This window comes from Salvelinus sp. IW2-2015, linkage group LG27, assembly GCF_002910315.2.
Source record: "Salvelinus sp. IW2-2015 linkage group LG27, ASM291031v2, whole genome shotgun sequence".
In the NCBI taxonomy this organism is placed as follows: domain Eukaryota; kingdom Metazoa; phylum Chordata; class Actinopteri; order Salmoniformes; family Salmonidae; genus Salvelinus; species Salvelinus sp. IW2-2015.
Window position 1 is genome coordinate 24,070,584 of NC_036867.1, and position 21,899 is coordinate 24,092,482.

The following is a 21,899-nucleotide window of genomic DNA, read 5'->3' on the forward strand; positions in this document are numbered from 1 at the left end:
CAGCTGTTCCGGATGACTGTGTGATCATGCTCTCTGCAGCCGATGTGAGTAAGACCTTTAAACAGGTCAACATTCACAAGGACGCAGGGCCAGACGGATTACCAGGACATGTATTCCGAGCAGTCTTCACTGACATTTTCAACATCTCCCTGTCTGAGTCTGTAATACCAACATGTTTCAAGCAGACCACCATAGTATAGTCCCTGTGCCCAAGAAAACTAAGGTAACCTGCCTAAACAACTACAGACTCATAGCACTCACGCCTGTAGCCATGAAGTGCTTTGAAAGGCTGGTCATGGCTCGCATCAACACCATTATCCCAGAAACCCTAGACCCACTCCAATTTGCATATTGCCCCCGCAGATCCACAGATGACGCAATCTCTATTGCACTCCACACTGCCCTTTCACGCCTGGACAAAAGGAACACCTATGTAAGAATGCTATTCGTTGACTACAGCTTAGCGTTCAACACCATAGTGCCCTCAAAGCTCATCACTAAGCTAAGGACCCTGGGACTAAACACATACCTCTGCAACTGGATCCTGGACTTCCTGATGGGCAGTCCCCAGGTGGTGAGGGTAGGTAACAACACATCTGCCACGCTGATCCTCAACACGCCCCTCAGGGGTGCGTGCTCAGTCCCCTGCTGTACTCCCTGTTCGCTCATGACTGCACGGCCAGGCACGACTCCAACACCATCATTAAGTTTGCCGATGACACAACAGTGGTAAGCCTGATGACCGACAACAACCAGAGCCTAAACGGAGGAGGTCAGAGACCTGACCTTGTGGTGCCAGGACAACAACTTCTCCCTCAARGTGATCAAGACAAAGGAGATGATAGTGGACTACAGGAAAAGGAGGACCGAGCACGCCCCCATTCTCATTGACGGGGCTGTAGTAGAGCAGGTTGAGAGCTTCAAGTTCCTTGGTGTCCACATCATCAACAACCTAACATGGTCCAAGCACACCAAGACAGTCGTGAAGAAGGCACGACAAAACCTATTCCCCCTCAGGAGACTGAAAAGATTTGGCATGGGTCCTCAGATCTACAAAATGTTCTACAGCTGCACCATCGAGAGCATCCTGACTGGTTGCATCACTGCCTGGTATGGCAACTGTTCGGCCTCTGACCGCAAGGCACTACAGAGGGTAGTGCGAATTGCCCAGTACATCGCTGGGGCCAAGCTTCCTGCCATCCAGGACCTCTATACCAGGCAGTGTCAGAGAAAGGCCTTAAAATTGTCACTCCAGCCACCCTATTCATCGACTGTTCTCTCTGTCAAATGGCTACCCAGACTATTTGCATTGCCCCCCCCCCCCCTATTTTACACCGCTGCTACTCTCAGTTATTATCTATGCATAGTCACTTTAATAACTCTACCTACATGTACATATTACCTCAACTAACCGGTGCCCCCGCAGATTGTATCGGTACCCCCTGTATATAGCCTCGCTATTGTTATTTTACTGCTGCTCTGTAATTATTTGTTACTTTTTTAGGTATTTTTCTTAAAACTGCARTGTTGTTTAAGGGCTTGTAAGTAAGCATTTCACTGTAAGTTCTACACCTGTTGTATTCGCTGCATGTGACAAATACAATTTGATTTGAATAAAAAGGCAACACATCTTACTGTACTTCAGGAACAGTACATGCGGCCGGAGAGAGAAAGCATAGGTTTCTGGATGAGCCTGTGTGAATGTGTGTGTGTGTATGTTCCTTCAGAGCAGACTAGACCCTCTATACGTCTTTACCCCTGGCCATGCATTAGCCACAGCACACACAACCCACAGTACTTATGAGACCGGTTTCTCTCAGCGATGGTGATGGGCTGGGTCCTAAACCTCTTTGATGTCTTTCTACTCTCTCCAGGCGAGATGTAGAGTCTGGGCCTGCGCCCCCTGTCCCCCCCTCCATGGGACCACTGTATTGTCCCGCACCACTCTCCAGGGGACCTACGTCCCCCCTGGGTACACCCACTTTATTTCCTCCTCTCTTTGGAGCACAACAAAGAGATGGAGAAGGGTCGGGCGATGAAGAAAGGAAAGTGAGAGAACAAAAGTAAGTGCAGGAAAATAGTAATTTAAGAATTGAAGCATAGTTTTCATTTGTTTCACCACACAGAATCCCAACCCCTGGTTGGAGGAGCAATGAAGGCCACACTCATGCAGAAGTTTGATTGATTGGCCACTACGTTGTGTTAGACACACACACAATACTGTCCATCAGGTAAGCCCCAAGAGAAAGCAACAAGTCAAACCTCCTGCTGCGAAACACACTACTGCTAGCGTTAGTGATTGGATGAGAGTTTCTATAAGTAGAAGAAACAGTTAAGAATAATCAAAAGGATTATTTCAGTCAGTCAGGAGGTTGGTGTTAGCTAGGTAGTGCATGGCAGTGAGTGAATTCTAGATAGAAGCCAGCAGCAGTTCCCAGCAGTATGCATTGAAGAAACTATACTGTATCAGCTTTTAGATGAGTGTTTCTACATGTTAAAAACAGTGAAAACAATCACACTGATTATCATTGTGTTAGGCAGCGGATGACTGAGTTCCGAACAGAGAAGCCAGCCGCAGCTCTTAGCAGAACGCATTGTAGAGCAGCACTGTATTAGAGAACTACCTACAGCTCAGGTTTCCTGACGACTGGGGCAGTAGCAGTCGTAGCACTTTCCAGGTAGGAGTGACAAAGCTTGGCCACAGAGATACGAGCGTCCCTGGTCTCTAGTGGGCTCTGGTCTCTATTTCTGATCCCATCTTCGATGGCTTCCCTCCGCAGGCCTGCTGCCTCTTTGACCGACCATGGCTCCTGGTCTCTGAGGATGGAGCCTCTAGGGGCCCCATGGGGCCCAGTGTCGGATGAGGAGCGGATGGAAGAGATGAAGGCGTCAGTGGTCATGGTGGTTGGGCCTCCTCCCCTGTTCTGGATGTGGGTAGAGGCGGGGACAACGCCTCTCTGGATGTAGATGGCGTTATCACTCCACGGTTGTTGGCCCTTCTCCCTGGAGGCTCTGAGCTCTGCTCTGACCTCGGCGGCCTGCAGGCGGGTCATGGGTTGTTCCGTAGGTCTGATTGGTTCGGGGTCTGTGTCCGACTCCCCCCATCTCATCCTGGTTCTCTCTCCCCCTCTTCCCATGTACCCTCCTCTGGGCTCAGCCTCCCTCCCCTGTCCCACTCTCTGGACTCCTCTGATCTCTGACGGCAGCACAGCTTTCCTGCTCTTCAGTAGTCCCTCAGTCTTCACCTCCTGTCTGCCCTCCCTAGGGGCTCCCCTCTTCTCCTCTTCTTCCACTTCTCCCTCCATCTCCTCTGGCGGAGGCTGTTGGGGCTGCTGTGCCCCGGAACGGGGGCCAGTAGTCATGGACAGATAGCTGGGGTCATCACTCTGTCCAGAACYGGTGAGCTGAGGCTGGTGGTGAGAGTAGGACTTGGGGCCTGGAGGGTCAGTGGTGGTATACGCCGGAGCCTGGGGGTCATGGTGGTAAGCTGTGGAGTGGGTGGTGATCTGGGGGTGTCTCCTGTACAGGGGGGCCTCGGAGACATGGTGTCCCAGCTCTGGACTCCTCTTTCGAACTCCCTCATCCCTGGCCAGTCTTTCCCTAACTCTGATTCTTTAGGGAGAGACAGAGGGTTTACAACACGCTCCAGTTTATACTGAAACTCAGAGAGTGCAGAGAGATAAATTATGGTAAAATGCCCAACACATCCCCTTCCCTCAGCCACAAACATACCCTTGCCCCCCATCCCTCCCTCACCTCCTCCCTTTCTCGCCTCCTTCCCCTCTCTTATTCAAGCGTGGCTCCATTTAGAGAAAACGGTCAAAATGTCATCAACGATATAACCCAGAAATATGAATGTAATACCATCTGACCAGTGAGATACTAATGAGAAACACATGATGAACACCAAGTCACCAAACTTAAACAAACAGGGAATCAATTGGATGCAGAGCGTAGACAGATCACATGCTGGATGATGGTGGGGGTCGGTTGGTAGACAACACGCTAGGCTACAGCTGTTGTCAGGTGGTGGCTAATGCTTTTTCAACAGTAGTTAAATATAAAACAGTAGCTCTTTCCCATAAGACTTGATTTTGTGGTTCTGGGAGAGTTAAAGCCAGCAATATTGTACAGGTTAATCTCTCTGGAAGGCGGCTAGCATATGGCATAAAAACACTCAGCTCTTGAGCATATTCCTATAGTACATCTAAGATGTTCATGGAACAGTTGACAGAGTGCCCTCTCCTTATTTCCCTTTCTTTCTTCACTGGCCTCTACTACTCAAGGTCCGGGAAGACTCTTCCACAGCAGTCTTCCACAGCTGAGCAGGCCTGGGCCTGGATTCACATAGCATATCTTCAGAAGAAATCTCTTCTTAACTGCCATTGTTCCCTTAAAGGCCCAGTGCAGTCAGRAATGTGATTTTCCTGTGTTTTATATATATATATTTCCACACTATGAAGTTGGAATAATACTGTGAAATTGTGAAAATTATGATAATGCCTTTTTAGTGTAAGACTTGTTTGAAAAGAATGCCTGAAATTTCAGCCTGTGTTGGTGGGGTGGGAGCTTTGGCCTGCCTAGGGACATCACCAGCAGTAAATTAGTTTGACCAATAAGAGAGTTCCAAACCGCTCTGCCAATAACAGCTAGTTTTCAGTTTTCTCCTCCCCACTCAGACAATCCTAACAAATATCTTGCTTGAGAAATTGCTCTTTGCTAAGAAGCTATTTTGTTTATTTTTGACCATTTCAATCGAAAACAATCACAGTAAGGTACTTAAATGTTACCCAGAAATTATTTGATATCGAGATGAAAATGGCTGCATTGGACCTTTAACTATAGACTTATGAGGAAAGTTAAGCAAAGTTACTATTCCTCGTTTTGTGAATATGGTGGGCTGTGAATAAGGCCTGGCTGTGGAAGGTTAGCTCAGTCTGCTTTTCTCCTCATCTCTGAACGACACATTCCTTTATGACTAAATCCAGTAATCAGGTTTAGTGGGTCAGAAATGGTCTACTATGATGTCAATGTCTTGAATATGGAAATTTAGTCAGCGTAACTCTACTGGACTCCATTGTCTGTCTGTAATCACAAGGTTACTACTGCTTTGAGCCCAGATCCAAATGATCTGATTGTTGAAATCTAGAAAAAGGAAATGAAGAGGAGCTAATGGCGCTAACAGCAATACTTTTTCCAGCTCTAATTTCACATTTTCTCTGACTGTGTGTGTGGGCCTGAGGGAAAGAGGATACATTACTGGATATATCTGCTGAGTCAAGACAGAGAGGAGTGGGGGATGAGTCGTGACTAAAAGGTTTTTTCCCCCACTGTCTGACTCGCAGCATCATCCTCCCCTCTCCCTCAGTCTGGCCTAGTCAGCAGAGAAACAGGGAGAAACAGAGAGAGTACCTCAATAGAGCACTTACTGTAAGTAACTCTACAAATCTATAAGTAAGTCATTGAGATAGAAACATCTGCAGTCATTGGACAACCTGAATGGAGGTGGGGAGGGGGAAAATTTGGTCAATGAAATGAAACCACAGCAACACCCATTAATGTTGATGGGGGGTGATGTCAGATGCAACAATGCCATGATGGGATAGGTTAAGAGATGGGAATGTGGAGGGGAGGGAGGGAAGGTCAGACACACTCTGTACCTGGAGGGCCAGTTGATAAGGGACTGGGTGTTGCCTGCCGAATCAGTCTGGAGGAACCAATCGCTGGGTGGTTTCACTTCCGGGCTGTACCAATGGGACGGGAGATGCAGTGAGTCAGCGACACACTTGGGCTATGTCCAAAATGGCACCCTATTATTCCCATGTAGTGCATTACATTTGACCAGAGCCCTGTGGAGCTCTGGTCAAAAGTAGTGCACTATATAGGGAATAGGGTGTAATTTTGGACGCACCCTGGGTGAGTGAGTGGTTAAAGGCTAGACTGCCCAGTGTCTCACTTGTAGCACACACAATTGARTTCGTATTGAACTTGACCAAAAAAGACCATCCATCTGCCTGGTACTTCAATGGATATCCCATTCTCTAGTAGTCTAGTGCAAGCTGTTATGATACTGGTATTTGGAGAAATGTCAACAAAATGAAATATGAAACAAATCCTCTCCAGGAACGTTAATCAAAATGAAAAAACTGTACATCAATTGGGGCTTATGAAAAATAATAGGACCATACAGACCAGTGGAGGCTGCTGAGGGGAGAACGGCTCATAATAATGGCTGGAACGGAGCCAATGGAATGGCATCAAACCATGTGCTTGATGTATTTGATACCATTCCACCGATTCCTCTCCAGCCATTACCATGAGCCCGTCCTCCCCAATTAATTTGCCACCAACCTCCTGTAATACAGACATAACACAAAACAGCAGCATGTATTGCAATGCACACAGTGTACTGTACATGTTCAGTGCCTTCATAATAAGTTACATGGACTCACTGTGTGAAATAATATTGGTTAACATGATTTTTGAATAACTACCCCTCAGTCAGGTAGTGAATTTCAAGCACATATTCAACCAGTCCAGGAAGGTTTTCCAATGCCTCGCAAAGACGGGCACCACTTGGAAGATATATATATTAAAAAAAAGAAGAATGAATATCCCTTTGAGCATGGTGAAGTTATTAATAAGGCTTTGGATGGTGTATTTATACACTGAGGCACTACAAAGATAGAGGCGTCCTTCCCAACTCAGTTGCCGTAGAGTAAGGAAACTGCTTAATGGCATTAATGCAACAAAACGTGGAACAAGTAAAGGGGGTTGAATACTTTATAAAGGCAATGTATATGGGAAAGAATAGGTATACAGTCAACTGATGTAGCCTATTGTAAACACTGTACGTGCATGATTTGGTCCTAAAAAAGGAAGGCAAAAATCCCAGTGTAGTCCTGTCCCATGTGGCTACATAGTATATGTCCTTCCTTATCTGTCTTACCGATATCCAGAGCCATAACTTCCTAGTATAGAGGGCTGTACTGGATTGAGAATAGGCATTTGACATATCTATTCTATGCACAAAGGAGAGATATTTAAATAAATAGTCATGGGTCTTTCTGTAGAGGAGAACAAAAGGAAGGAAGCAGGGTGTCGTGGGACGATATGTGACCGACCGGCTTGAAATTTGATTTATTTTTATTTTTTACATTGGATAAAAGTAGAGACTCAGAGCTAGAAAATMGTATATCATCGCAGTGCTAGCTGTGTTAKTAAAGATCCTGGTTTGATACCGGGCTGTGTTGCAGCCGGCCACGACCGGGAGACCCATGAGGCGACGCACAATTGGCCCAGCGTCGTCCGGGTTAGGGGAGGGTTTGGCCGGCCGGGATGTCCTTGTCCCATCGCACTCTAGCGACTCCTGTGGTGGGCCGAGTGCATGCATGCTGACACGGTTGCCAGGTGTATGGTGTTTCCTCCGACACATTGGTGCGGATGGCTTCCGGGTTAAGCGTGCATTGTGCCAAGAAGCAGTGCAGCTTGGTAGGGTTGTGTTTCGGAGGACGCACGGCTCTCAACCTTGGCCTCTCCCAAGTCCATACGGGAGTTGCAGCGATGGGACAAGACTGTAACTACCAATTGGATATGACGAAATTGGGGAGAATTTTTTTTAAATATTTTTTATTTAAAGAAAATAAATGACAGAGCGAAAGAGAGAGGATGAGAAAAAAGAGAGCTAGTGAGTGATAGACAGCTATCCCTCTGCTCCATGACCTAAACCCTAAACTCTTTCTCGAAGCAGGCGGTTTGGCATAGTGTTGCTGGCCTTCATCAGTCCCAGCTGTGTCTCTGTATGCTGTTATAGTTCTGACCGAGGAGTCACACAGTGCGCCCCGTAACCCAACACCCCTTCTGATGGTTAACGCAACACAGCTGCTGCTAAGATTTGAAACCCGAGAGTGAGAGACAGAGACAGCGAGAGAAAGTGAGAGAGAGCGACAGACACAGAGAGAGACAGAGGAGGGAAAGAGTAATGCCTGGTGGGATGTGGAATATAAATGTCCCCCTTAGTGAGTCAACATTTGCTACCAGCAGGGTACAGCTAGGACAAGAGCTGGCTGTTAAAATAAGACTGATGGACTGAGGGGAGGAGTATGAAGAGCACTGGAAAAAACATTGGAAAATGCAATGTCTCCAGACACCGAACTGCATTGGCCAGGACTGTGAATGCCAAATTAAGAATTCCTTAACTATATGGTGAGGATATCTAACATTGACAGTGCCATTTTTTAGAACATGACACCATTAGTTTCACATCCTGAAATAAAGGGCTTTGGGTGACTGGCTCAGTCATAAGCTGTGTTCTAAAACCCATACTAACATACTGTATACTACATACTTAATGAGTATATACTGCATACTATTGGTTCATTTTAGTATACTGTAAACGAACAGTATCCTTTCAGTTGAGCGTACTAGCTCTTCGCTGTCTACCGGAAGTTGATGCTGTTGCTATGCAACCTTTTGCTAGCTTGTTAGCATAACAAATTACTAGTTAGACATTTAACYACTTCAGGTGTGTTATTAAACACAATCTGGAGTGCCAGAGTGCGTGTGTTGTCAGATTGTAAATTCTGAGCATCTCGCTCTGGGAGCTCACACTGGACCCTCGGGCTGAGGAGTAGGGTTGATTTGAGCATTCTGACCATACAACTGCAGTCAAGCACCTTGGCTAGCTAGCTAGTTACTTCCAGATACAAATGAGACCACTCTGATCATTTTACTCGCCCTAGCAGAGCCGGTTAGGCATTCATGTGCTGCTGGCAACAATTTAATAACTTTTTTTAGCCGACATTTACAGACACCGGCCATATTCAACGGGTGTTGAGCGCTAGTAAATTAATTGTGCTCTGGTACACTCAGAGGAGAGTGCTCTGAAATAGATTAGATAGCCAGAGCGAATTTACGAAAGCACCCGAATGTCCATTGAGAACGCACAATGACGATACCATTTAGCTAAGAACGACAAGAATAATCAAGTCAATAAACATTGGATAGTTAGCAATTAGACAGCCTATAGTTAATATATACTGGCAAGCTTGATGCATCATTAGCCAGCTAACGTTAGGTAGCTAGTTAACATACCGGTACATACTGCTGTAATGATATGTGGTTCGTAAGGACAGCGTAGCTAACAAATTGTCAACCAACATAATGTGTAAGGTAACTTATTTGAAAAGTCATTACTTAATTACATTGTTCAACATTTTCTTAACATTTGTCATAATTAGTTAAAGCAATGATTTTGTATCTGCTCTCGTCGTACTTGGCTGCATATTTTCCGCCATTTTCTTCAAATCTGAATACGATATGAAGAGCCATGCCCATTTCCTGAAGAATTGCATTATGGGCCCTAAAGTACCGAAATAGTGTTCTCTGCGTGTATACTTCATATTTTGGCAAATTTAGTACGACATCCGGGAACTTTTGGCATACTAACTATATGCATGCTATGACCAATAAGCATACTACATACTTAATTCATGTCACAAATAGTATGGTTAGTGTGGTTAGTATGAGGATTCGAACACAGCTCTAGTCTGATAACAACTGAGCAATTATAGTAGATTCTTAATATAATTTTGACTTCAACTATATCCCCAAAGCAACTCCTTTTATCTAGTCAACTTATCATCTTAACAGTACAGGTTGTTGTTAAACATGAAAGACATGCAGCAGCAACATCAATGCCTGATCTGAGGTCAGTTCAGATTTAAGTTCTCTCAGTCCCAGCTGCGTGTCTGTTTGAACCCTTTTGGACTGACTGAGCCTGCCTGCGCTGCACTTTAATTCCACTCCAGACAACTGCTCTGGGTTCAGATTGCTGTTTGAAATAATGTGTGCATCCCAGTAGTAGTGCACTATATAGGGAATAGGGTGCCATTTGGGACACAGTCAATGTTCCTGCCAAGAGCACGACTTTGTGAGGGGGCGAGCGATGAGTGTGCTGCAAGCCTAATGGATGATGTGTCATCTTCCAGTCCCAAACGCAGCCCACCCATCCTTCCATAGGAGGACATTATGTGTGTGTGTGTGTGTGTGTGTGTGTGTGTGAGGGAGATAGAGACTCTTTCTCTCCATCTGTTATGTTTACAGTAGGGGGACAGAGAAAGAGCGAGGCATGGTGTAGGAGGTAGGGACACTCACCCCTGTCTGCTGAGGATGTTGTGGGCCTGTTGCTCTATGAACAGGTCCCCAGGGGGCACCTCCTGTTTGGGGGAGGGCAGCAAGGACTTCGTCTTGGGTGAGCTGGGGGGCAACCCCATGATGATGTTGTGCTTAGCAACGGGCACTTTGGCAGAGGTCGACGACGTCACATCCATGTAGGTGGAGGAAGATGGCGGCTGCGGCTCGGGGGCTTTGATGTTCCTCTCCTGCTGAGCTGCCCTGCGCTGGTTCTCCAGGTTCTCCACCCTCTCCCTCTCTGTGAACGAGTCGACCCTGGGTCGCCCCTGGCCAGGCTTGCCGTAGCCCTGTGGTGGGGGGGCCACTCTACCCACCCTGGATCTAATGGATGTGTAGGAGTGTTCGTCCCCCACAGACTCTGCCCTGCAGCGTGTTTCTGGGTGTGTGTAGCCCTGTTGCCTCTCAGAGGAAGAAGCCAACTCCTTGCGTCCACAGGAGGCACCGTATCGGGAAGAGAAGTGGTCGGTGACAGTGGTGTCTGGCTCTTGGTCCAGCGAGATACCATAGCGCTCGGCCAACTGGCGACGCCTTTCTGCCTTGTAGCGGGCGATCCGCTCCACCTTGGAGTCCAGGTCGGTACCAGCGAGGTCTGTGGGTTCAGTGAGGACGGTCTGGGTCTGTTCCTCGGGTCTGCACCGGGCTCTGGACTGCCTCTCTGGAGCAGTGACCTGCTGATGGGTCATCATCTCTGGACTCTCCATGTCCTCCTTACTGTAACGTTGTACTGTGACTGGGGATAGAGGGAGAGACCATTACTGCTTCAGACTATTACATTATGTATGGACTAAAACACTACGCAAGTAGTATATAATGCATGATGTCAATGTATATCTTGCAAATGATTTAATACTGTAAGCAAATATTGATCAAATTCATAATAAAAAGCATTGGTCAGGTCTCTTTATTGATATGCTATATGGAGCTCTAACTATGCTCTAGGTCTGTCATTCTGTGGGTTGCGTAAGTAGCTGATGCAGCCATGTAGAAACTCCAGGTACAAGTTTAGTGAGTAGGTGACTGTATTCTGGTGTGCCTAGGTGTCCCTGTCCTCACTGACACAGGGTACTCTGTGTAGTGTGTGTGTGTGTGTGTCCTCACCGACACAGGGGTCACAGGTGTCCGAGGCGCGTGTGTAACGGGGCGTGTCTTCCTCTACCAGCCGATTGGTCACCAGGCCTGGGCAGCTGGGTAATATGGCGGGATGCACCTCGCTCTCTATGCCCTCCAACCGCCGGGCAATCCTCTCCTTCCTACACAATCAGACACAGTCAAATACGCACACAGTGACACACGCACACAGTGACACGCGCACGTTCTCATCCATCACGAATGTCTCGGTTGTACCTGTTCATTTTCCAGTCACAGCTAGTGCTTGGGCTGATGCCTTCAAAACGCTTCCTCAATTCTGAAACTGGACAGATGAAAAAACAGGTAGGTTAAACAGGATAAAACTGGAAAGTAGAGAATAAAGTTTATTCAATTCAGTAGTCATTATAAGAGAGAGACACACTTCACAGCAGATGAGGATGGACAGTTTAAGCTCACATTAGCCAACAGAGTTTACTGTAAATTCAAACCGATCTGGTACAGGCTACTGTCACATCTAGAGCAAGAATAGATCTCGGTTTGTTTGTGGGTCTTGTTATAAGGAGGTGACGATTCCTCCAGTAGCAGACTCTGTTCTCTACGACACAGTGACAAATCGCTGAGAGACACATTCACAAGGAACTGACAAAATCTGCATCCCGCTTCGATAATAGAAAGAGTCCAATCTGCTACTGACTAATTGACTTAGCGAAAGAAGTGGTTACACTCTGAATCTTTCATGTGATTGATCGAGCCCTACATAGAGACCGAGAGATCACACAAACCCATAGGCTGTGTTTACACAGGCAGCCCAATTCTAATCTTTTGGGCAAATATTAGCGAAAGATCTAATCCGGTTGTTCAAAATACTAATTACAGGCAAAAAGAACAGAATTGGTCTGCCTGTGTAAACACAGCCAGAGCAGGGCAGTCAGGTAATGGCCTATTGGGTTGGACTGAACCAGACTGCCCCTCTAGGAGGACAGACAGAGTCCTATCCATGAGCTAGTAGGAAAGGAGCTGCACTGTAGTCAGGATAAACAGAACAGTACAGTCTAGAGCTTGTTATGCGTGTTACTGCTGGACACCACATATAATAAAGCAACTTTTCAATCTTTTCTACAACAGCCGAAGATGTAACATGTGTTTCCCACAACATCACACGGAGAGAATAGTCGCTAAGTGCATCGTTGGAGCATGTGTCGATACTGATAGGATCGAAAGAAAGGTAGAGCTGCTCTTGGATCAGCGTTCTTCATTCAAATCTTTCCTTAACATTACAATTATTTCACAATACCGACAACGTCAGCTCCTAGAGATATTACGACCTACAGCTGCAAATATTAAGGCAGCTTATTCTATACTCACCCAATAAATTGCACTAAAATCGCAGATTTGGCACATCCTTGTGCACATGTCAGGCTACTTAAGAAATCTATTGAGAAAAATTACAGACACTAGCCTACAATTAGCAAAATATAACAATTGATGGAACATGAAATGTATTTCAATATGATTGAAATAGGCCTAAAGCCTACTGTTTATATTTTAATGCACTCATCTCGGTTTTCATTTGAAACATATTTTTATTCATTGCTTCTTTGTAACACTTGCAAAGAGAACTTTGTATTTGTAGTCAACTTTGTTCTGAAGTTAATCAGATGCGTAACCTTTATTTAACTAGGCAAGTCAGTTAAGAACAAATTCTTATTTACAATGACGGCCTATACCGGCCAAACCCAGATGACGCCGGGCCAATTGTGCACCGCCCTATGGGACTTCCAATCACAGCCGGTTGTGATACAGCCTGGATTCTAACCAGGGTGTCTGTAGTGACGCCTCTAGCACTGAGATGCAGTGCCTTAGACCGCTGCGACACTCGGGAGCCTGAGAGATGGATAATCCATGTGATTCTACGTTTAGCGGAGAGCAAAAAGCATCTAACGACGCACTTAGCTGTTCTACGAGTGGTCTGGTAATCGTCTTCCTCTGAGGATTGCCATTATACAGTCACACGATAGACACCGCTTCCCTCAACCCCATAACTCTGGGAAAGTATCCTTTGTCCAAGAATATGTCCCAAATGGCACACTATTCCCTATATAGTGCACAACTTTAGACCAGAGCTAAAAGGGCTCTGGTCAAAAGTAGTGCACTATATAGAGAATAGGGTGCTATTTGAGATGCAAGCATTGTCAGATAGAGTCATGTGTTTCATGCAGCACAGCATGCTGAAACAGAAAGCCCTAAGTCACCTTTAGGGAGGCTTGCCAAGAGATGTACATCTATATCCTTGGTGTTCTTGGCCAGGTTGTTTTTCTCTTCGGACAAGAACACTTTCCGGAAGCTGCAGAGGGGCACAAATAAAAACAGAACAGCTCAGTCAGTCATAACCAATTATGTATATAAACACTAGATTGCTGATGCTATGTAGAGTCGTGGCCAAAAGTTTTGAGAATGACACAAATATTCATTTCTCACAAAGTTCGCAGCTTCAGTGTCTTTAGATATTTTTGTCAGATGTTACTATGGAATACTGAAGTATAATTACAAGCATTTCATAAGTGTCAAAGGCTTCTATTGAAAATTACATGAAGTTGATGCAAAGAGTCAATATTTTGATTCTTCTTTTTCAAGACCTCTGTAATCCGCCCTGGCATGCTGTCAATTAATTTCTGGGCCACATCCTGACTGATCGCAGCACATTCTTGCATAATCAACGCTTGGAGTTTGTCAGAATTTGTGGGGTTTTGTTTGTCCACCCGCCTCTTGAGGATTGACCACAAGTTCTCAATGGGATTAAGGTCTGGGGAGTTTCCTGGSCATGGACCCAAAATATCAATGTTTTGTTCCCCGAGCCACTTAGTTATCACTTTTGCCTTATGACAAGGTGCTCCATCATGCTGGAAAAGGCATTGTTCGTCACCAAACTGTTGCTGGATGGTTAGGAGAAGTTGCTCTCGGAGGATGTGTTGGCACCCTTCTTTATTCATGGCTGTGTTCTTAGACAAAATTGTGAGTTAGCCCACTCCCTTGGCTGAGAAGCAACCCCACACATGAATGGTCTCCGGATGCTTTACTGTTGGCGTAACACAGGACTGACCTTGTCTTCTCCAGACAAGCTTTTTGCCGGTAAAACTAAAATAAGTCATTATCAAAACTATTTGCAAGTATTTTCAGTAATAGGCTTTTTTCGTAGATCCTGTTGATCTATTCACACTGACTCAAATCTACGGCACTAACATACTGTAAGACCTGTTATGTCTATTGGTGTTACTTCTATCCATTACCATTGTCTAGCCATTGTCTACATGTTACGTCTTATCCATTACGATGGGAAGAGAATACCGTTGAAAAATATCCAGAGAGCCGTTGGCAATAGAGTGGGTTGGACTTCAATGCAAAACAGTTGTGGCGTGAAATATACAACGAGACTATCTGAGGGAAGGGGCCTTCGAAAAGAGGAAATCATCCTTTTGGGTTTTAGTAGATGAACTAGCACATTACATTGCAAAGAACACGACACACCCATTTTGTTGAAGTATTTCATCATTTGCGTAAAGGATGACAAAGATCATGGACAAACAATAACTCAAACGGATACTGTAAACGTAAAGAACTGGTTGGATACTAGATGTGCAATATATGTATGCGGAGCTGTGGAGTCATGGGTGGCAGAAGGGTGGAATATTTGACACTAGGACAAAACGTTGACACGATGCAATCACACCAATGTTGCAGTGGCGTTCGCTCTACAGTGACCTTACCCTTCACTTTCTCACTTCGCTTGGACACTTTCCCATTGGGAATGCTGTATAATGTACACACAGACACCCACGGGCAGCCTACACAGGCTGAAGAGAGACTATTAGATGTGCAATGATACTGTATACAGAACCGAAACAATACACAAATATTGATATTATCCATGAAAATAGCATCTTACCTAAGAGCCCTCTTCTGTAAAAGTCTTGCCTTCCCAAGTTTGACGGGGGTCTCACTCCCAAGTTCTAGAGAGGAGAGAGAAAACATCCTTTAGACTTTAAGACCATACTCAGTTCTTCATCACTTGAGTGAGAGGAGACAGGGCCATTGTGAATGGTCCAACTTTACACTTTTTACTGACCAAACATTAAAACGAGTGTATTAAAGGCATCTTAAGCTCATTCGACAACATTTCTCGATGCATGACATTAGTCAAGTGGACTTGCAGCACTGCAGAGGAATTAAACACATTAGAAAACTAAAACATCTTTTATTGAATCATGTTGAACAATAAGAGATGTGTGCAGCCTTTGGGTTGTAATAATGGGAACAGTGACACTGAGCGCATCCAAAATTGCACCTATTCCCTATATACTGCAGTACTTTTCAACAGCCGCAGACCATTGTTCATTTGGAAATGGAACCAGGTGAGACTTGAGACAGCTAACTCACAAAGACACACGCAGGCACACAGTAAATTGCGGTACAGCTCTTTCTAAAGTGGCTTGTCTCTATGATGTCACGGCTCAAGGCGTTAGAGGTTTGATTGCTTTTCATTGAGACGGATTGGATTCTTTAAAGTCTGATCACATGTAGGGTTGGCACAATTACGTATAACCATGTAACCAACGGTCACGGCCCGGATGTGATGTAGCCTGGATTCGAATCAGGTACTGCAGTGACGCCTGTTGTACTGAGATGCAGTGTCTTAGACCACTGTATCACTCGGGAGCCCTTCGTGCGGTTAAGTCCGTTTCTGTGGAAACATGGATTCTTTACAAAGTGAAACTGCTGAAACAAGCAAGGTGCTGTAGCAAAAAAGTATTCAGTTGCCTAGGGAACGCATCCCAGATTGCCTGCACCGGCACACAGAAATAGAATGAATAAAACTGGCTTGGAACCTCTAACCCTGGCACTTTGACTGAGTACATGTGTACACTCGCAATGGCTGCCGGGTATTGTGATGCAATCATTTCCATGGTAATGTAGAATGTTCATTCAAGTGATGTTAACTGATGTGGCTCATGCAATGGAAGGTTATTTTTTCAATGTCAGTTGAGTTGAATCAACAAATCACAGCACATATTGATGGGGACACTTCCTGATTTTCTCCTATGGGTATATTCGCAATGGCCGCCAGTCCACCCATTATGCCGTCGTGGACTTAAATGGGGACGGCCGTTATATTCATTCTGTCTATGGCAGCCCGTGCAGGCAGGAGGGGAGGAGATAAGAAAATGTGCGAAATTTTGTTTCATAGATTTGTTCTATTGTGCTTTTCGAACAGTTAAGAAGACCACGGTCACTTGGCTGTCCAATTAAGGTCCTCCAAATTTCCATGAACATCACAGCCCTAATCACATGTCATGGTTGTTTCTTTGTGAGTGTGTGGCAGCGCCTACCAACTCTACCCAATAGAAGCCTCTCTATGAGAGCAAAATACAGAGAAGATACAAGCAATTCAAATTAAATACATGGTAACCAACCCTCACACATAGGTGACTGATGAGCCTTTTCTTACTTGCCATCACAACACAGGGGCATCGAAGTGATAAGTGCCAGCCACCATCATGGCAAAGACAGTTGTCAAGCTCTGCCCTAATACAACACATAAACATCATAGTTCCTATGAGGAGAGCAGCAGCCTTGAATATGTGCAACACAATTTTAGACATAGAAAAACAAAAACAATGGAGACCGTTTAAAGTCAATGTGGCGGAAGCATGGCCATCAAGTCTTGAATTTGCTTTGACATACAGAATACTTCAGAAAGTATTCACACCACTTGACTTTTTCACCATTTTGTGGTGTTACATCCCGCATTTAAAATGGATTAAATTAAGATTTTGTGTCACTGGCCTACACACAATACCGCATGTCAAAGTGGAATTATGTTTAGACATTTTTACAAATGAATGTGAAATGAATTGCTGAGTCAATAAGTATTTAACACCTTTGTTATGGCAAGCCTAAATACACTACATAACCAAAATTAAGTACACCTGCTCATCAAATATATCATTCCAAAATCATGAGCATTAATAGGGAGTTGGTCCCCCCTTTTCTGCTATAACAGCCTCCACTCTTCTAGGAAGGATTTCCACTAGATGTTGGAACATTGCTGCGGGTACTTGCTTTCATTCTGCCACAAGAGCATTAGTGGGGGTCAGGCACTGATGTTGGTCAAATAGGCCTGGATCACAGTCAGCGTTACAATTCATCCCAAAAGCTGTTCGCTGAGGTTGAAGTCAGTGCTCTGTGGAGGCCATTCAAGTTCTTCCACACCCATCTCGACAAAACATTTCTGTATGGATGTTGCTTTGTGCACAGGGGCATTGTCATGATAAAACAGGAAAGGTCCTTCCCCAAACTGTTGCCACAAAGTTGGAAGCACGGAATCGTCTAGAATATCATTGTACGCTGTACATTTTCCTTTGCTGGAACCAAGGGGCCTAGCCCTAAACATGAAAAACAGCCCCAGACCATTATTCTTCCTCCACCAAACTTTACACTATGCAATCGGGCAGGTAGCGTTCTCCTGGCATCTGCCAAACCCAGATTCGTCCGTCAGACTGCCAGATGAAGCGTGATTCATCACTCAAGAGAACGCATTTCCACTGCTCCAGAGTCCAATACCGGCGAGCTTTACACCACTCCAGCAAATGCTTGGCATTACTGATAGTGATCTTACGCTGATAGTGCGGCTGCTCGGCCATGGAAACCCATTTCATGAGGCTACCGACGAACACTTCTTGTGTTGATGTTGCTTCCAGAGGCAGTTTGGAACTTTGTAGTGAGTTTTGCAACCGATGACAGACCATTTTTATGCGTTATGCGCTTCAGAACGCGGCGGCACGGTCTTTGAGCCGGTGTGGCATACAACTTCATGGCTGAGCCGTTGTTGGTCATAGACGTTTCCACTTCACAATAACAGCACATACAGTTAACCCGGGCAGCTGTAGCAGGGCATAAATTTGACAAACTGACTTTTTGGAAAGGTTAGAAGGGATGTCCACATACTTTTGTGTGTGTGTGTGTGTATATATATATATATATATATATATATGTCAAAAATTGCATAAAAAGTCGCAAAATAAGTTGCATGGATTCACTGTGTGCAATAATAATGTTTAACATGATTTTAGAACGACTACCTCATCTCTGTACCACACACATACAATTATCTGTAAGGTCCCTCAGTACAGCATTGACACAGATTCAACCACAAAGACCAGGGAGGTTTTCCAATGCCTCGCAAAGGGCACCTATTGGTAGATCATATAAAGAAAGCAAACATTGAATACAGTGACGATTTTAGCATGTAAATCTTGGTGGGGCAAACTCAAACTGCCAGCAAAGCCACAACACAACACTAAACAATACATTAATTGCACTATAAAGGTGACAAACGGTGCTCACAAACTGTTACGGCCTACATAAAGCTGTCCCAACAGCAGAGCTTTCTTTTCAGCACCGTGGAGTGAATCATTACAACTGCTACACCTGGATATCAGCGGAGCATTGTCTGGCAGCGAAACACTTATTTCAGTCAATATGGCTGACTTGCTTAAACAAATGTGGTTTCTACTGACAATTGAGATATACAAACTATGGCATAAGGGGACGACGAACGGAAAAAAGACAAACCGTAATTTCAATTAAGACAAACTATTTGTTCAGCACTTTTGAAATGTACAGCGACAGTATTATCCCTGTACACCAAGTCAGAACTGTAGGATTAATAAAGGGGACATATAAGCAGACAATGAAAGCTCTTACAATATTTGATGGCATTTCTCTAAAACAGGCTATAAACTACATGTGCATCACCAAATCAGAGAAGTAGGCTAAGTTATTAGGGTGAGGCACACGGGCTACAAACAGCTTACTACACAACATACACTTAGTATTACTTTCTTAGCTACAGTATACATGTCTCCCTGGCATATTACATCATTTATGCAACAGTATACAATACATTTTTGGACTCACCTTGTTGTGATGTGCTCACTTGAAAAGGAAGTTGGCGCAGCAGTCCTTGCGGGCAAATTTTGTCATCAAACTTTGTCAAAGTCTTTCATTCTCTGGAGATTAAAGTGCTTTCAAAACAACAGGGAACTAAGGAGGAAAAACAAGGTCGAATCATGACGTCAGTGATCTTCAGGTCGAAGCTCTAGAAAGAGGCCTGAGTTCCCGACTTGGAATTCCGAATTGGATGACTGTTCAAACATCAGTGCAAACCGTAGTCTGGCTTTTTTARGGCGGTTTTGGAGCAGTGGCTTCTTCCTTGCTGAGTGGCCTTTCAGGTTATGTCGATATAGGACTTGTTTTACTGTGGATATAGATAAGTTTGTGCCTGTTTCCTCCAGCATCTTCACAGTGTCCTTTGCTGTTATTCTGGGATTGATTTGCACTCTTCGAACCAAAGTACGTTCATCTCTAGGAGACAGAACGCGTCTCCTTCCTGAGCGGTGTGACGGCTGCGTGATCCCATGGTGTTTATACTTGCGTATTATTGTTTGTACAGATGAATGTGGTACCTTCAGGCGTTTGGAAATTGCTCCCAAGGATGATCCAGACTTGTGGAGGACTACAATAGTTTTTCTGAGGTCTTGGCTTTTGATTTTCCCATGATGTCAAGCAAAGAGGCACTGAGTTTGAAGGTAGGCCTAGAAATACATCCACAGGCACACCTCCAATTGACTCAAATTATGTCAATTAGCCTATCAGAAGCTTCTAAAGCCATGACATAATTTTCTGGAATTTTCCAAGCTGTTTAAAGGCACAGTCAACTTAGTCTATTTAAACTTCTGACCCACTGGAATTGTGATAGTGAATTATAAGTGAAATAATCAGACTGTAAACAATTGTTGGAAAAATTACTTGTGTCGTGCACAAAATAGATGTGTAGGTGTTCCTTTTGTCCAGGTGGGAAAGTGCAGTGTGGAGTGAAATATAGATTGCATCATCTGTGGATCTGTTTGGGCAGTACGTAAATTGGAGTGGGTCTAGGGTTTCTGGGATAATGGTGTTGATGTGAGCCATTATCAGCCTTTCAAAGCACTTCATGGCTACGGACGTGAGTGCTACGGGTCTGTAGTCATTTAGGCAGGTTTCCTTAGTGTTTTTGGGCACACCATAGTCTGTTTTAAACATGTTGGTATTGTTGGTATTACGACTCAATCAGGGACATGTTGAAAATGTCAGTGAAGACACCTGCCAATTGTTCAGCACATGCCTGGAGCACACGTCCTGGTAATCCGTCCGGCCTTGTGAATGTTTATCACGTCAGCTATGGAGAGCGTGATCACACAGTTGTCCGGAACAGCTGATGCCCTCATGCATGCCTCAGTGTTGCTTGCCTTGAAGCGAGCATGGAAGTGATTTGGCTCGTTTGGTAGGCTTGTGTCACTGGGTAGCTCGCGGCTGTGCTTCCCTTTGTAGTCTGTAATAGTTAGCAAGCCCTGCCACATAAGACGAGCATCGGAGCCGGTGTAGTATGATTCAATCCTAGCCCTGTATTGGCACTTTGCCTGTTTGATGGTTCGTCGGAGGACATAGAAGGATTTCTTATAAGCTTCCGGGTTAGAGTCCCGCACCTTAAAAAGCGGCAGCTCTATCCTTTAGCTCAGTGCGAATGTTGCCTGTAATCCATGGCTTCTGGTTGGGGTATGTACTAGAGGTCGACCAATTAATCGGCGSCGATTTCAAGTTTTCGTAACAATCMGAAATCTTTTTTGGGCGCCGATTTGCCGAGATATATATATATATTTTTTTTTTTACACCTTTATTTAAATCTTTATTTAACTAGGCAAGTCAGTTAAGAGCACATTTTTATTTTCAAAGACGGCCTAGGAACGTTCAGGGGCAGAACGACAGATGTTTAACATTGTCAGCTCGGGGGGTCCAATCTTGCAACCTTACAGTTAACTAGTCCAATGAGCCTGCCTAAATCTCACTAGGATAAGGTAACGTTTGTCAACATATTTTCCACTCTACAATTTTTTTTTATCTTCGCTTATATTTAGCCYATATTGATCAGAGTTACCTTGTCCTATGGATATCTACACAGTTATAAAATTGGCACGGTGATGTAAGCCTACACAAAACACAGACCTTATTTTAAGTGAATCTAAAAATATTCTATGGAATAAATGAAGGAACCGCTTTTCAGATTTTGCTAAAAGGTGTCATGGGAATTATGACTCGCACTTTGGTTGTCAATTCTTACCATGCCCATTATTAAAATAGGATTTCCTGCATATAGAAATTAAAGTTTTTGTTTTCAACATTCATCACAGGTAACTTAAACTCTATTTTTATTCAAACAGTTGAGAGTATTTGTCTCCTAAGCAGACTCTTCAGTATCATTGTCACTTCAGAGCTGTGTGCGTGTGTGTATTTATGCATTATATTAAGTTCAAAAATAAAAGTGTTCATTGTTCATTCAGTATTGTTGCAATTGTCATTATTACAAAATGTGTGTGTGTGTATGATATATTTATATATATATTATTATTTTTTAAATTATTTTTATAAATCGGCCGATTAATCGGTATCGGCTTTTTTTGTCCTCCAATAATCGGTATCGGCATTGAAAAATCATAATCGGTCGACACGACTGATTATGATGA

General features: G+C 44.4%; 1 protein-coding gene across 2 annotated transcripts in view; it reads right to left on the minus strand.

The window, feature by feature from the left end:
* LOC111953587 (supervillin-like) overlaps positions 1-21,899 on the minus strand; it is a 161,361-nt gene that overhangs the window by 128,104 nt on the left and 11,358 nt on the right. The window contains exons 2-7 of one of the 2 annotated variants that reach the window (XM_023972964.2): positions 15,227-15,290; positions 13,536-13,627; positions 11,539-11,605; positions 11,293-11,444; positions 10,156-10,924; positions 2,629-3,612 (exon numbers count right to left, since the gene is read on the minus strand). In XM_023972964.2, the coding sequence (XP_023828732.1) occupies positions 2,629-3,612; positions 10,156-10,924; positions 11,293-11,444; positions 11,539-11,605; positions 13,536-13,627; positions 15,227-15,290 (2,128 nt within the window). The remainder of the gene's footprint in view (positions 1-2,628; positions 3,613-10,155; positions 10,925-11,292; positions 11,445-11,538; positions 11,606-13,535; positions 13,628-15,226; positions 15,291-21,899) is intronic. The other variant, XM_070435460.1, reaches the window with a different exon arrangement.